This window comes from Leptonotus elevatus, chromosome 10 (assembly GCF_054856555.1).
Source record: "Leptonotus elevatus isolate MCC_2025b chromosome 10, RoL_Lele_1.0, whole genome shotgun sequence".
In the NCBI taxonomy this organism is placed as follows: domain Eukaryota; kingdom Metazoa; phylum Chordata; class Actinopteri; order Syngnathiformes; family Syngnathidae; genus Leptonotus; species Leptonotus elevatus.
The window spans coordinates 984886-1000697 of NC_141248.1; the positions used below are offsets into that span (position 1 = coordinate 984886).

Sequence of the window (15812 nt, forward strand, 5' to 3'; positions counted from 1 at the left end):
GTTATTTTGCTATCAAAAAACACTTTTTCATTCTTGGTGGTAGTGTTTTATAGAAGTAAAGCACTATCTAGGTGTTTGTGGCATCATTCATGGACAAAAAGAAGTGTAAAATTCACTAGAGTGCATGAAATAATATTGTTTCACTAAAAGCTTGATTTCTCCGTATTTTGGTCCAAAACAAGCGCATTTGGTTCAAACTAACCATTTTCTATTGTTGATTACTAAAGAACGGAATAAGGTAGAAACAAACTTTTTTTTTCTGATGTAAGATGAACGTTCAATCTTTCATTTGGTAGTATGTGTGTTTCCATAGTCCAAACAGAACATTTTCTGTGGACCTTGAAAGATCACTGTCAGGAATCAGTGTACTACATACGGAAATAATTAGGCTACCTCAAAGATGGGAAGGATACGACAGTCCCTGACGTAACGTTCATATGGGTAGTTCTTCGTATAGCCGAGACCTCCAAGGACCTGAAGAGCTTCACTGACACAAATCCAGCCTCCCTCTGAGCTGAACACCTTTAGAGAGTAAACAAATTACATAATGATGTTTTGTGTTTTCATGTGAAATTGCATTTTGTAAATGTGAATGTTATTTGTATTTAAATTCAGTGATATTTTCACATACCACTAGGGGTACTTGTATCACATGCTGAGAATCACTGTGGTACAGGATATAAGATTCTCAAGGCTATTTGCCATTGACAGGCTCTCAAAGGCAAATTTGTCCTGCTGGCTAACGTAAGGAGCTTTAGTGGCAAGCAGATGGTACTTAGGCACTCATGTGGGTTCCTGCTGGGCTTATTCTGAAAGAGTCAATCAACTCTGGTGGATGTACCAGCCAGACATGAAGGGTTCTATATTCGTGTCGAGTGCAAGTCTGGCATGAAGCGCGGCCTATCTGACCGGAGGGGTGGGCTACACCAAGTGTTGGTACTTAAGCAGACGCATGCAGCTTGCCGCAGCTAGATACAAGGTGGCGTTGCCTGCTGCACCTCTGCTGCGAGGATGTGCACCCTCAGATGGACCGCCCCATCCAAAGTGCGGTGTATTGCGTTAGCTGCGGATGGATCAATCAACTGATGTAAGTGACAATCCTCAGCTTTTGGTGTATGTCCGATTATATCACGAGGAGACTAAAACATTTACATTTAGGACATTTTGTGTATCACAGCTTTGAAAACACATACGAGAGGAGAGGACATATATCTGGCCATAAATTAAATGCTGAAAGAGAAAGGAAATAATGTGAAAATTGTTGTATCCATAACTAGTGATGGGGATCCTATCCTTCCTTGGAAGATTTAACAATTGAATATTTGAACAAAAAAGAAATTATGAAAAAAATATTTGAACGATAGACTAAAAATAAGTTGGATTATTTAACAAAGGGAAGTTTTTGTCAATTCATTGACAGGTTTACAATTGAATAAAATAAAATTAAAATAAATTATTGCGGTTGGGTGTTTTTCATGTCCGGACCCCGGTCAATTGGGTTGCCAATTTAGTTGGGGACCCCTGCCTTAGACGGTCTGTGAGGTGCCCTCGGGGATACTTGACTCATTGACCAAACCCAGAAAAAAGGTGAGCCATGATTGGTCGTTACCTATTTTATCAGCACAGGTGATGTCATCTACTGTTTAATTTTTTTAAAGTGCTAATTGTACAAGAATAATAATGAAGTTATTCATTTTATTCTATGAAATTATTCATTTTATTCTGGACAAAATATTAACTTTTTACTGCTGAAAATGGCTCAATGAGTCAAGTATCCTTTTAATCATAGAAGCTTAAAAAGCTGCAGAATGCCATCTTTTAGTTGTACAATCAGGAGCTTGGTTTGCATTACCGTCTGTAAGTTGGCTAATTCAAAGTGGGCCTCAAATTCCCTTAACGCTGTTGTTGGGCCCCCGTGTTAATAATTTTCTACAAAGTATAGGGTTGGAAATTTATGGGTGCAGCAAAGGTGTTGTGCAGAAAGGTGGACTGAGGATCTCATCTTTGCTATATGCAGTCGTCCTGATGGCTTAATTAACTTTTGACCAGTGGGGTGAAAATCAGCTTCTTTGCTCAAAGGTATCCGTTCTCAGAAAACAGTGAACTGTGCATTGTGTTTTAGGAATAAAGTTGTCATACTGGTTTCAGGGCAGAACTACAGCTATGTTTCACAGCTGGCCTGTGAATGTCTATGTGACCCCCCACCACCACCACCTGAATGTTTACCAATTTAGTATTCAAATTTAATATGGCAAATGTCTCTAACCTTGACCACAGCAGCCTCTAAAGAACAATCAGGTAGCCCAGGTCTGTCCATCATTCCTGATGTCAGGTATGCCATGCTCTCCATCACAAAGGCATTGAGAGCCATGACTGCAAATTTCTCCTGGATTAAATAAAGCAAATACAAAACTATTACAAATCTGGTCAAATTGGGTGGTGAGTATCATTCACAGGTGTTGCGGACTATACCTGTATCATACCAAATTCACTTAAGCGTTTGTTAAACTGCTTCCGAGTTGCAGCATATTCAGAGGTCAATTCTAAAGGTAAAGAATCAGATACATATATCATTACAATTTCTTTGAAACTTTATTGATCCTTTAGTAATTACAGTGGTACCATGACTGTGGGCCATTTTACGAGTTTCTTGCATAATATGTGTCTTTATTGTACTACCCTATGGTGGCCAAAACGAATGTTCATGTTTTTGAGAACAGGCTCAAGACATCCATCCATCCATTCTCCGAACCGGTCATCTTCACAAGGGTCGCAACTCACGGGCATGTTGATACCTTTTTAATTCAGCTTTTACCTAAGACCTAATTTATGTACTTATTTTTTCATTTAGTTTCTATTTTACTTAAAATTTAATATTATGTATTCTTTTACATTTTCAGGTCAGTTTTTTGTGTTTTGAACATATTAGCATATTGTATTATTATTATCTTATTATTCTTTTAGTATTCTTCAAATTTATTGATTTAGCTCTGTTTTGTCTTAAAATTATTATAGTCTAGTAATTTTACTCTTTAGAGGGAGCCCTCTGCGGCGGGAGCTGGGGTAGGTCGTGGCTGTAGCTTCGTCCCATGGGGTTCCCTACTGCTATGTGCTATGATTGATTGAACACCAGGAAGCACAATATAAATGGGCATTGAAGAATAAATTACGACATACAAAATGTTTCAATCTTATGCATTCTATTAAATTATACTTACTATGTTTTTACCCTAAGGACAGTATTTTAGAGTGCTATTTTGTTTATATAGAAAAACTGTGGCACGGTTATGGGTTTGTATTCTGTCTCCGAACTTACTGTGTGGATTTGGCATGTTCTCCCTGTGCTTGCATGGGTTTTCTCCCATATTTCACTTGTTTTGACGACCACAAATTGAAGACTCTTATTTGTATTTAGGTGTGAATGGGAGTGGTTGTTTATCTATGTGTGTATATATGTGCCATGAGATTGATAGGTGGTGTGTGCACCCCGCCTCGAGCTGTAAGTCAGCAAGGATAGGCTGCAGCCCATTTGCAACCTTAATGAGAATAAGTAGCAGAGCTGGGCACTTCCGTTAATCGGCAATTCCCGTCATTGACAATCACCTTGCGGCAGCACCGACTGAGGCACGTTAATGTCCGTTGATCGGGGTGAGTACAGGTCCTTTCATTCCGTGTATGTTTGTAAGAATTTGCGTCACAAAGCATTGACAATATATGCGGAAGTACGCGCTGAAAGGTGGGCATAGTCAATCAACGGGAATTGACGATTAATGTCAGTGACTAGCTCTGATAAGTGGTACTAAAAAAAGAAGATAATAGAATGGATGGATGGATTTTACTATGGAAAGTCAGAGGCAAGGGCGTAGTCACAGAATAAAATGAGTCAAGGCACCACTGTATATCCAATATATTAGTAGTAATACCAATCAATTTTTTAATCATTCCAGCTGAAGAACTTCCCATGCTGAATCTACCAGAGTTAAGTATATTCATGGCGATCTGGTAAAAGAAACAAAAAAAAGTTAAACAAAAAACTAGGCAGGTAAAAAAAAATGTTAGAAAATTACCTTGAATCCTTCCCCTAATTCTCCAAGAACATTTTCCAGTGGCACTGGAACATTGTCAAATGACACTTCACAAGCTGAAAAATAAAAGTAAAAAGCGAAATGGTGAATTACCAATTACATTACAATGCGTTTGGCTATGACCACAACAAAGTTCTCGAGCAGTCTTACTGTTGGAGCCCCTGATCCCAAGTTTGTCTTCAGGTTGTCCACTAGTAATGCCTCCATAAGCTCTCTCAACAATAAATGCAGAAATCTTGTCTTTCTTCATGTCATTTAAAACTACCTCAGTCCGTGCAAACACAGTCATGATGTCAGCCATTCCACCATTTGAAATCCAAATCTGATTGACAAACACTGTCAATTAGACAACGAACACATCAAACACATGCCGAGGAACATTATTTTACCTTGGATCCATTGAGAAGGTAATGTTTTCTATCATCTGACAATGTTGCTCGCATCTGAATGGAGGCTGCATCACTTCCACTGAAAAGATCAAATTTACCATTTACAATTGCTAAAAATCGAAACAGAAAAAAAACAAGAGTGAAAAAAACTACGTAGAAAAAATATTGTGATATCACAGTATTAAAATTACAACTGTAAAATGGCCCTTAATTTTTTTTTATATTTATTTAAAGTAAATAATTTTCAACATTCTTCTTCTGTTCTAATTATTCTTAGTAAGTCACAGTGCTCTATCATTGATTAGCTATTTTTAGAACAGACGCACAGGCTAGTGTTTCTCAACTTTTACTCAGCCAAGGCACATACAGCGCATTGCAAAAGTATTCAAGAGGTCTGTTAAGAGCACACAGCACAGAAAACAGAATTATGAGGACTAAAGAACACACCAGGCTGATCTGGGACAATTTTGTGGACAGATTTAGGCCCTGTCTACATGTAGCCGGGGTTTTTGCAAGCGGGAGCTCCTTCTGCGTTTTGCCATGTCGGCCACACATCCTGGGGATTATTTTTTTCATTAAAAACAAAGGCCAAAGTGAAGATTTGTGTATTTCTCCTGATCCGCGTTCGCGTGTGACAGTCGTAAACAGGGTTTTACGTCATCGCTCTACACACGTCCCTCACACATGTACCTCAACTCTACCCATTGTTTACAGCGGGTGTGTGCTGTTCAGTGTCAGACGCAAAATCACACGGCTCCACGTTGGACAAGATCGAAGTACTGACAGGGATTGTGAGGCTCACTTTAGGTAAGTACTTGTGACTAGGGCTGTAACGGCAATATTGTGATATAAAAACTGCCACAATATCATTGTCGTCATGTCACGATGTTAAAAGCAGCACATCTGTTAAAAAAAAGTCAGGTTGATTTCCATTTGTGCAGTTCTACCACCCTCTAGTAGCTAGTTTTTAGTGCAGTTTAATATTTACAAGGCATGTTTTGGCCCTTCTATGTTTAAAATCGTGGCTAATGGTCAGATGAATATCCTGATAATTATCGTATTGTGACCATATCATGATATTATCGTATTGCGATGTTTGCATATCATTACATCCCTACTTGAGACTATACATTTGTTAATTGCTGAGTATTTAAAAAATAATAAATCGAGTTTGGGCAGTCTATAATCCGCTGAGTAATATTTTTTCCGCAGTCCCATTCAGGTGTTCCAAACTGCGATCGACAGCATCCTATGTTCCTTGCCTTGAAATGGGCTATCCTGGATCGCAAAACCTGAAGGCAAAAGAAAAAGCCGTCCAGCGTTATGAACAGAGGATCAACAGGCAACGAGTATCAGAATTGTGTTATGGAGGACTTCCAGGGCGGTGCCATGTGAGGGCACGTTTTGGCTGAGCTCCCAGCTGGAACCGTGATTTATGTAATTTATTCACCATTTTGACCGCACAATTATCATTAGTTTTTTGGGGAACATCTTGTGTGGGCTTTTGTGAACGTTTTAAAGCTCTACCTTTGTTGTTAAGTCTCACCAGACGGTGAATACCCGCCAGACCAAGGCTATCTCGGATGCTAATGCTACATCAACGGACGGGCACAATGCTATCCTCCAAGCGATCGCTAGCTTGAGGACAGAGTTGTTGGACAAGGCAGAGGCTCAGTCTGCTGTATTTCGGACTGAGGTTTACAGCTTGATGGCGGAAATTAAATAAGCTGTTGATGACGCTACTGCTAAGATTGAGGCCCTGGAGACGCGGTTTGCGGTGCTGGAATCTACCGCCAGCGGTCCGGCCAACTCGCGCTCCATGGCGACGATATCTGACTGAGTGCAAAAAGAACTGGCGGACCGAAGACAAGGAGGCTCGATCGCGCCGTTTCAACTTGCGTATAACTGGAATTAAAGAGGGGAGAGAGGACGGGAAGCGACTCACCGAGTTCGTTTCTCAGTGTTTGCGAGATGCATATGCCCTCCCAAAGTTGCCTACCTTAGATATCGCTCATCGCACCTTACGCAAGAGGAGTGAGGACGGGCCACTGAGAGCTTTCGTTGTCAGATGCCACTACTGAAGAAAACGAGAGATGGCATGACGGCGACCACCGGGGACAGCGATTTCACGCTTGCAGTGGCTAAACAGCGGGCAAAATTCAATGAAGTTCGTGGCTTTTTGCTGTCCACCGGGCTCAGTTCACGACCAACCTTACGTCATCAAATGGTGTGGATGTCACCGTTAAAGTGGGATTTTTAATTTTTTTTTTTTTTTTTTTTTTTAAATGGTACTTGGTTTTTTCCATTCATATTTTTTGATTTTCTATCTATTTATTTCAATATTTAATTTACATTTTTATAAGCGGTAATGTACAATTTATTTTCTTCTTTCTTCTTTTCTTTTCCACCGGGATTTTCTCAAGGAGTAAATCATTCATATGTAAACCTGGGGCGCCCTCTTTTGGAGCAATCTGATCATTTTATTTACATGGCGAAGATGATGGGTCATAGGTCATACAAGGCTTTTATTTTTCATTGAGGTTGTGCCGCATTCTGACTAGAATTTTTCTTCAATTACAAAATGAAAATTGGTGGTCTTGAAAGTTTTTTTTTTTTAAATCCCTTCTTCTTTTCCAAGATTGTAATTTGTAATATGTCATCTCATCAATTGGGACAATTCTATATTCTTTAGTGATTTGTTCTCCCAATTCCCAGATATAAATAGTCATAATCTGATTTTGGCAGGTGATCTGAATACAGTTCTATGCCCTCAGCGTGACAGATCAAGGACGACCACTGGCACATTAACTAAATCAGACCAGATGCAGAAATTGTCACTTTATGCCGATGACCTGATCTTATACTTGTTTGACCCTTCGGTTTCCATCCCAAGAGCACTAGGGATTATCTCAAACTTTGGTGAATTTTCAGGTTATAAAATCAATCTCACCAAGAGCTTGCTATTCCCAGTTAATGACCTAGCTCGTCAGATGTCATTTGATGGCTATTCATGGAACATAGTAGCGGATTATTTAGTATATTTGGGGAAAACTGTGACGCGTAGGTATAGTGACTTATTTGAAGTGAATTTCAAACCGGCTATGGATAAGGCTAAACTGGATCTGACACGTTGGTCATCGCTGCTGCTGTCGCTGGCTGGCAGAGTCAATTCAGTTAAGATGACGATCATGCCCAGATTCATGTTCCTGTTTCAAACAATACCCATGTTTATTCCTAAGTCTTTTTTCAAGGAGCTAGATAAATCAGTTTCTCTTTTTATTTGGAATAGGACCACTCCGCGAATTAGAAAGGCTTTTCTAGAAAGACAGAGGGATGAGGGAGGGTTGGCACGTCCAAATTTTATCCAATACTACTGGCCGGCAAACATTCATATATGGGCATACTGGATGACAGCATCGTGTGAGGGTGGTGGCATGATGTGGGTCGAGATGGAGCAGCACTCCGGCTATCCCGTGCGGTTGTAATCGGTGGTGTATGCCCCACTGCCACTCAGCAAAAAATACCTTACAAATAATCCCATAGTGAGTGGTTCAATCCGTATATGGGCGCAGTTTTCAAATTTTCTCCTAGAGGCTCGGTTCAAAGGTTTTACAAGGTCTGGCAGCCATTTCTGGACTATTACAGTCAAAAGCTCTCGGCAGTGGACAACTAAATTGGATAACTAAGATGTTCTTAATTTCAGTCAAGCAACTTCTTGTTTTCAAATTATGATTATTTTTTGTTATTTTTTGTTTCCAAATCTATATTTTGTTACTTTATCGCCATCTATTTTTCTTATGTTTTCTGTTTGTGTATGTGGGGGTTTTGCGGATACATTGTTACTGTTGTTTGCCAGGTTTGTGCATAAATGGTGAAAATCAATACAAATTATTTGATATATAGAATTGTTATGGATTCCTATAATGAGACAATGAGACTTTTATACTTGTATAGTTTCCCCTTGAGTTGCTCATCTTATCCGAATAAATATTAAATTTTCATCTGTGTTTTGATATCTGCCAGCCTCACTTGTGTATGCAGTAGCCTAGTTGTAAGTCCTATCCTGACAGATGCATTAAAGGTGCTACAATGCTACGTAACATGACTGCATGTTAAGACAAAAAAAAGAACAAGTAAGTTTTGATATTCAGTTGTTCACCAGAGACCAGATGCCAGTAAAATTCTCACATCAAGGGACAAGTGACACTGTACTAAAGTCATTTAGCTTTGAACAATTTAAATTTTGTCACCAATTAAGCTAATTATTATTATTAAGCTTCTCTGTAACCCCCCACATCCTTCGGCCATTAAAGTGTTTAAATGCTGGTGATTTCGCCCACTAGGTTTATTTAGTCGTTTAAGACGTCGCAGCTATACAGCGCGGCTGAGCCCGCGATAATTTTCTGCCACCCAACTAACCGTGCATGCGCCAACATTTGTCAACAAAGGATCCTCCTATTGCATTGACTTGTGTTGTATTATAGCGTAAGGTTTTAGGACTTGGGAAAGCCTTTAAAAACAGTAACTAAAAAGAGGCACTCTTTCTCAATTCTGTGATTCAGGATTACCTCAGGTGTTCATTAGAACAAATAAATAAATAAATAGTATGTGAAAAGAAAAAAAAACGGGTGTGCATTGGCTCTAGGTACAAGGAACGCCAAATGTTTGGGAAATTTGCGCGAGTGATTTACAGCAGTGGAAGGAGAAAGTGTCAGGACAGTGGATCCCTACGAGCTACCCCATCCTATAAGTTTTTATGCTTTTTTTAATAGGAAAATGCATGAATAAAGTTGCTAAAAGACAAGTGAAGCTTTTTTATTTTGTATTGTATTGTATTTGCATTTATGTTGTATTTATCCTCTACACTCCTTTATGATGTACTCACTTTGTCTGCTTGCATGTTTTTATTTATTTTATTTTTTTTTTAAGTCGTGTGCGCTGGTAGTCCATGCTTGTGTGACGTATGGTGGTAATGACATCAAGAGATGAGCAGTATTTGACTAACTACTTCCGCCTAATGGCTTGGCATGCATGTAATTGATCTTAAAAACGGCCTTCTCTGTTTATGTGGATTATTTTTTTTAAACAAACGAGGCAGTGTGGACTTGGGGTGTGCTCAAAAAATCTATACGGCAATATATCGTTGCGGGCCGTCATATACGCAGGCGTCACAATCGATATTGCTCGTTAACTTTAGACAGATAGTTTAAGCAAGGTTGCTTGTGCAGGAACAGCAGCAGCAGCCTCTGAAGTTTCTCTCATGCGCTAGCAGCAGGTGCGGGGAGGGGAGGACTTGTATTGTATTTAACAAGCAGTCTTTGAAGTCCATTGCCTTCAATTAGTCCACGTGTTGCATGAGCGCAGCGGAGGAGTGCCTTTGAGTGCTTGTAGTTTGCATTGTAGCTTATTTAAAATTAAAATTAAAAAAGCGTACGTGTGAAGTCTGTTTTAAAAACAGCCCATTAATGATTGGATACTGTGTCTTGCTAGGAAAAATTTAAACTGAGGAAGAATAAACATTTATTTACTTATCAACTTAACATGGTACATGTTTCTAAATGTACCAATTTGTCTATATTTTGTTTGAAAACTAAAGAGAATGTGTTACATGAAAAAATGCTGTTACCCCAAATATTTTAAATAAGCAAATTTTTAAAGCGGTAATTTTAATTTGTTAGTTTGATATTTTTACTCATATCGGCTCATGCCTATTCATAAATTGTTCCTGGGTGTCTGTGAAAGCTGCTCCTTGCTCTGTAGTGCATGTCGCTTGGTGGTAAACCAGAAGAGCTGCTAACAATTTTTTTTTGCCATCCAGCATAATAAACATATAATTTAGGTAACATGACTGTTACAATAAAAATGCAAGTAAATTAAAGTAAAATATTGGGATATATATATCCTCTTGAAAATCATGTATTGGGATACATATGTATCGCGATATGTATCGTATCATGACCCCTGTATCGTGATACGTCTATGGTGAGGTTGTTGGCAATACCCAGCCCTCGTGCGGTTGGAATTTTTTTCTACACAGGGAGGGGGAAAATATTTTATTTTAAAATACCCGGCTACGTGTGGATAAGGCCTTAAAGCAGGAGAAGGAAAAAATATTTCAAAAGGTTTGAACATCAGAGTACTGTTCAATAAATCATCCATAAGTGGAAGGAGTTCCAAACAATCACAAATCTACCAAGACAATGCCATCCCTCCAAAGATTCTGACCTAAGGAGGAGGGCATGCATCCGAGAAGTATACTTATACTGAATACACACCCTATTTTTCAGTTTTTTGTTGCAAACAAGTTTGAAATAAGATATACACTTTGTTTCACTTCACGATTGTGTGCTATTTTGTGTTTAACTTACACATATTTATTTCAATGATATACTGTATATTTATTTATGTGGTCATACTGTGACAAAATGTTGAAAAAATCAAGAGGTGTGAATACTTTTGCAAGGTGCTGTATTACATAGCGGTAAAAATCTCACGGCACACCACTTTGCAAAACGATTCACAGAAAGTGTACATACAGGATCTACACATTATTTATGTACATTCTATCATCTAGTGGAAGTACATTTGATTATTATTCCCGTTACTAAACATGGTAGATAAATTATCATACATTTTTTGGGGGGAAAATTATTTTTGTCAAAATAATTGACATTGGACAATTTGCTGCGGCACACATGATAATCTCTCATGGCCAAGGGTTAATAAAAGCAAAATATTTTCATTTGACTGAAAATCTTTTTTATGTTTAAATTAACACTGTCATGTCTTGTTTCGTTCTGCCCTCTGCTGGTCATTTGTTTCCTGTCTTTTTTTGTTTTCCTGGAGTGTTGGTGGGCGGAGTTCCTGTGTCTCAGCTGCAGGCAATCCTAATCAGCAGGCTATTTAAACACAGGACTCACGTGAGGAAGATTGTGAAAACAATCTTCTGTTTCAATTTAATTATAACTGTTTAGATTTAGTCATAACGGTGTAAACTCAGTAAAGATTGATGAGTGAAGATTCGTCCTTCGACTTATCTGGGAAAAAGGAATGTGTAGGGAGGTTTCCTGTGTATATCTGAGGATGTGTATGTTTAAGTGCTGTCAAAGTCTTATTTGCTTTCTCCCGTCTCCCTTCACATTATTCACAGGATTGGGGGGAGCAAATGTGTTTTATAACCGGTTGAGAGGATGAGGGGTTTGGAGCCAGCAAGTCTGGCTCTGTTTACACATCAATGATTATCTGATCTCCTGTTTTCTATCTTGTGACTGCTTGGGGGCAGCAGAGAGGAGGGAGGGACAGCAGATGATGCGGAAGGGGAGGGTTTTTTGGGATGAATGAAGTATATTAACGTTTGGACGGGGGAGGAGCGTTACACACGAGGAAGAACAATGGCGGCGTTTGGCCCCTCTCTGTGTCATCAAAAGCTTTTGATAATAAATACCTTCGAAGGAAACTGTTCACAGATCTCAACTCTGATTCTGAAAACAATTTTACGAACACGCAGAAAACTTAAAAGGATCGTTTTCTAACAATTGCCAAGTTATTGTTCTAGCTGCTTGCCATTGCCATTGCCTCAGCATTTTGTTACTCTTGTGCTTTTACCGGTTATCTCCTAGTTCCTGCCAGCAGTACTTTTTGTCTTCTGTTGTTTCTTGTAAGTACTGCTGTGATTGTTCTGGTTGTTGATTTGTACTTTGTGTAGGTATTTTTGTTTTCATTCTTAATCTTAGTTAGTAGCCTATCTTCCTCCCGTGGTACTCCGCCCACCTTCCTTGGTTAGTTATTTTGTTTTTCTGGAGGTACACATTGACCTTTTGTCACGTCAAATATCTATCTATATATGACTCTGCATGGCGTGTGAAACAATGACTTCCCAGTTACGGAGAGCAGATGAGCCAACAGCAGGCTTGATTGAACTCATGCACTAGGCATTACTGAAACCTCGGTGTAGAAATGGTGCACTGCTCATATTGCATACAAAACAATCAAGGAATGAGGTGTAGTGTATAATGTTTAAATTCTAGGTGGGAGATCACTTCATTTAATATTTGAATCAATAACAAGATGTATTACTTTAATGTAAATATTGGAGCGTGTATTTGGTCCAGCAAATGAATAATCTGTCCCAGATTGTAGCTAGCCACACCATAAACAAAATTATCAACATAATCAAATTAATTTACACACATGGGAAAGACAAGTTTATACGTATTGCCAATATGTGTTCCTATTATCAATAACACAATGTTTTGTTTTGTTTTTTGTTTAGTTAAATATACTGGATCATTTGTCTAACAAATAATAAGGATAAAGTATAATTGAAATTGGTCAAGCAAGATGGATGGATGGATTGATGCATAATAGCAAAAAATTATAATATTGATAGAGAGTACATCTTTTTTTCTATTTCATAAAAAAATATCAAAACACAAATCAAAGTTCAGTTAAATGTCATTATCTTTACTACATGGAGACAATGTTCCACGTGAAGTAAACGAAGAAATTGAACTAATAAACAAGCAAATCACTCTTATTTAATGGGGTGTAATGCAGTTTGTCCGATTGGAGTTTCCGTAGAGTGACGTCATCGGCCAGCGAAGATCATCGCCCAGAAGAGGAATGATTTATATTTGTGAGCTGACAGCCAATCACAGATCTCCATTTTACACACTGCAATTGATGGCACATCAATTGAAACCATGTCTAAAAATTTAATTACTGCCCTAAGTCACCATGAATGGAGCGACACAAGGTCATTTTTTATTTTTTTTAATGGTTATTTTACCGTAATTGCAGTAGGTTGGCCGTGAATGTTATTTTAGCATGAATTGGCTCCCGATTTAAGCTGTGGCCTTTAGGGCGATGTTACTCCAGTAATGTGTTTTGTGTCTGCAGATTCGTCACAACAAGCTACATTGAAATTGTTCAACTGCGTAACTTGTTAAATGTTTCAATATTCACGTCAAGTGACACAAAACAGCTCAATTACAACTCCCGACTGCCTGCAAAACATTGTAAAAATAAATTTAAAAAATTGTATATTAAAATATTTGTTTTTAAATAAAGGATATCTATATATATAGCAAAAATAGGAGTTAAAAATGCAGAGTTAAATTTATGGGAGTACATTTTAACTCCCATAGTGTAATTTTAATCTTTTGAGAGTCAAATGGTGTGTATAGATGGTGTTATTTCACAGAGTTTATCACCTACTCCTACTACTCATTCACCTATCTAGGAAGTATGATTTCAAGTGATGGAGACTCAGAGAAAGATGTGACTTGCAGAATTGGGAAAGCCATGGGAGTCTTTCAGCGACTGAGAAGTGTGTGGCAGGCAAAATTACTGACAATTAAAATCAAACTGCAACTTTTCAGTTCCATAGTAATACCAACAGCCACCTATGCAAGTGATACTTGGAAGATGACAGCAACAATAATCAGGAAACTCAATGTATTCCAGCAGAGTTGCTTGAGAAGAATTTCAAAAATTATCTACAAAGACAGAATCACAAATCAAGAAGTTTTGAATAGAACCCAACAAGGAAAACTCTCAGAAATAGTAACTGACAAGAAGAATTAGATTGGCAGGCCATATATTGCGAATGAATGAGCATCGAAATGCCTTGATAGCCCTGAAATGGATTCAAGAAGGCAAGAAAAAGCTGGGACGGCCTAAGAAGACCTGGCGTGCAACTTTCAAAGAAGATCTGAAAGAAATGCAAGTCAAATGGGCTGACATGCAATCTGTTGGAATGGATAGGTTGAAATGGAGTAAACTTGCTGCCCAATGTGCCACCGCTGGAAGGACTAAGGACTAAGGTCTAAGGTCTAATCACCTACTCCACAGAGTGTTAGATTGGCTCTGCCTTTCACCTGCTCGTCCCCCTTTCTTCCTTGCTTATCACTGGGATATACTATATATACTATATATATATACAGTGTTGACAAAAGGAGTTTGGGGCCATTAATTAATTTTCATTACTCTGACTGGTCAACATGAACACAGTCTACTTCAAATGCTCTCCTCAAAAGAGGTGTTGAGTTAAAGTTGAAAACCGTTATGTCAATGACACATAAGCACCTTTCCGCGCCGGCGAGTGCCTTTCCTTATTTTCGGCGAGTACTTTTTGAGGCGAAGCCTTGAAAAAAATCTGTTTCTGTGTACTTTTTTCGAGGCTTCGCTTAAAAAATTAAATAAATAAGGCACTGCCTAAAACGTAGAAGCTTTCGCCCACAATGAGCCGATGTTGACGGAACCACATTTTCGGCGAGTACTTTATGAGGCAAAGCATCGAAAAACCGTGTATTGTTTTCGAGGATTCGCTATCAAAACAAAACAAAAAGCACTCTATGAATGCGCAACGGACCACAGTTACAGGTTAAATTTATTTAGAACGCCCAATTACAATACCTAATCTAATAACTAGGCTTCTATTCTCCGTTATAGTGGTTGATATGTAAATGAATAAAAAATTCTAAGGATTGCCACAACAGGATGACCGCCAGACTTCAATGCACTAGCTAAAATGGGTGATCATAAAAGGTATGTTAATACTTTAATGCTTTTTTTCTGTTTATGTTTGATATGTACTAATAACAAATGCATTTTTTTTTTACATTTATCGTATCTTGTGCTGACCCGGCCCGTCTGTCAAATTTTAAAAGTCAATGTGGTCCCCAACCAAGAAGTTTTACCACCCCGGGTGTAAAGGTTAGTGTCAAGCCCTGCAGACACCACCGACCCCCCACCCTTGACAAATTCATTTCTGTCGGTTATAAACGTTTCATGCAATGATGGAATTTTTCCTATCTGAGTTTGAAATGTCCAACTGCATTTGAATTAGGGGTGTGCGATAAGAGACAATATATTTCAATATGAGACATTAATTTGCACGAAGGTAGAGATTTGGACCCTCCTGTCATATTGCGATAGTTGATTGATTACATCTTTGTATCCCTTTTCTTGCGCAGTATGCGCTGCGTGTGACAGAACTGCCCAAGTTGTACGCCTGCATCACCTCGAGCTGCGGCTGGCTAACATGTCTCAACACTTGGGACTGCAAAGGTTTGCTTTGCATCCAGTGTCTACATAGCATAAGTCACGAATAATGGGCTACATGGCAGCAAAAATGTGCTGCATTACGATGAAGATGGGGACTCAGGAAGAAAGCCTTGCTAATAAATACTAGCTAACTGGTACAGTGCACTTGTCACATAGATCGGGTTAAAATCGTATACAGTGGAGAGTAACTAACTTTGAACAGCAAATACCCAGTAACTTAATAAGTAACTGTAGAGAAAATTATACAGAATAGCCCACAATAGCCCCAGCC

The 15812-nt window shown here is 38.7% G+C and overlaps 1 protein-coding gene and 1 long non-coding RNA gene across 2 annotated transcripts in view; one reads left to right on the forward strand and one right to left on the reverse strand.

Moving 5' to 3' along the window:
- acad9 (acyl-CoA dehydrogenase family, member 9) overlaps window positions 1-15812 on the reverse strand; it is a 91190-nt gene that overhangs the window by 43870 nt on the left and 31508 nt on the right. Inside the window, exons 6-12 of the mRNA XM_086086036.1 lie at window positions 4475-4553; window positions 4236-4407; window positions 4068-4141; window positions 3924-3999; window positions 2473-2543; window positions 2267-2386; window positions 394-522 (exon numbers count right to left, since the gene is read on the reverse strand). Coding sequence (XP_085942162.1) covers window positions 394-522; window positions 2267-2386; window positions 2473-2543; window positions 3924-3999; window positions 4068-4141; window positions 4236-4407; window positions 4475-4553 — 721 coding nt within the window. The remainder of the gene's footprint in view (window positions 1-393; window positions 523-2266; window positions 2387-2472; window positions 2544-3923; window positions 4000-4067; window positions 4142-4235; window positions 4408-4474; window positions 4554-15812) is intronic.
- On the forward strand, window positions 833-8475 carry LOC147166710 (uncharacterized). Its single transcript, XR_015096216.1, has 3 exons — window positions 833-1087; window positions 5189-5281; window positions 5687-8475. It is a non-coding gene; the product is annotated as an uncharacterized LOC147166710 (long non-coding RNA).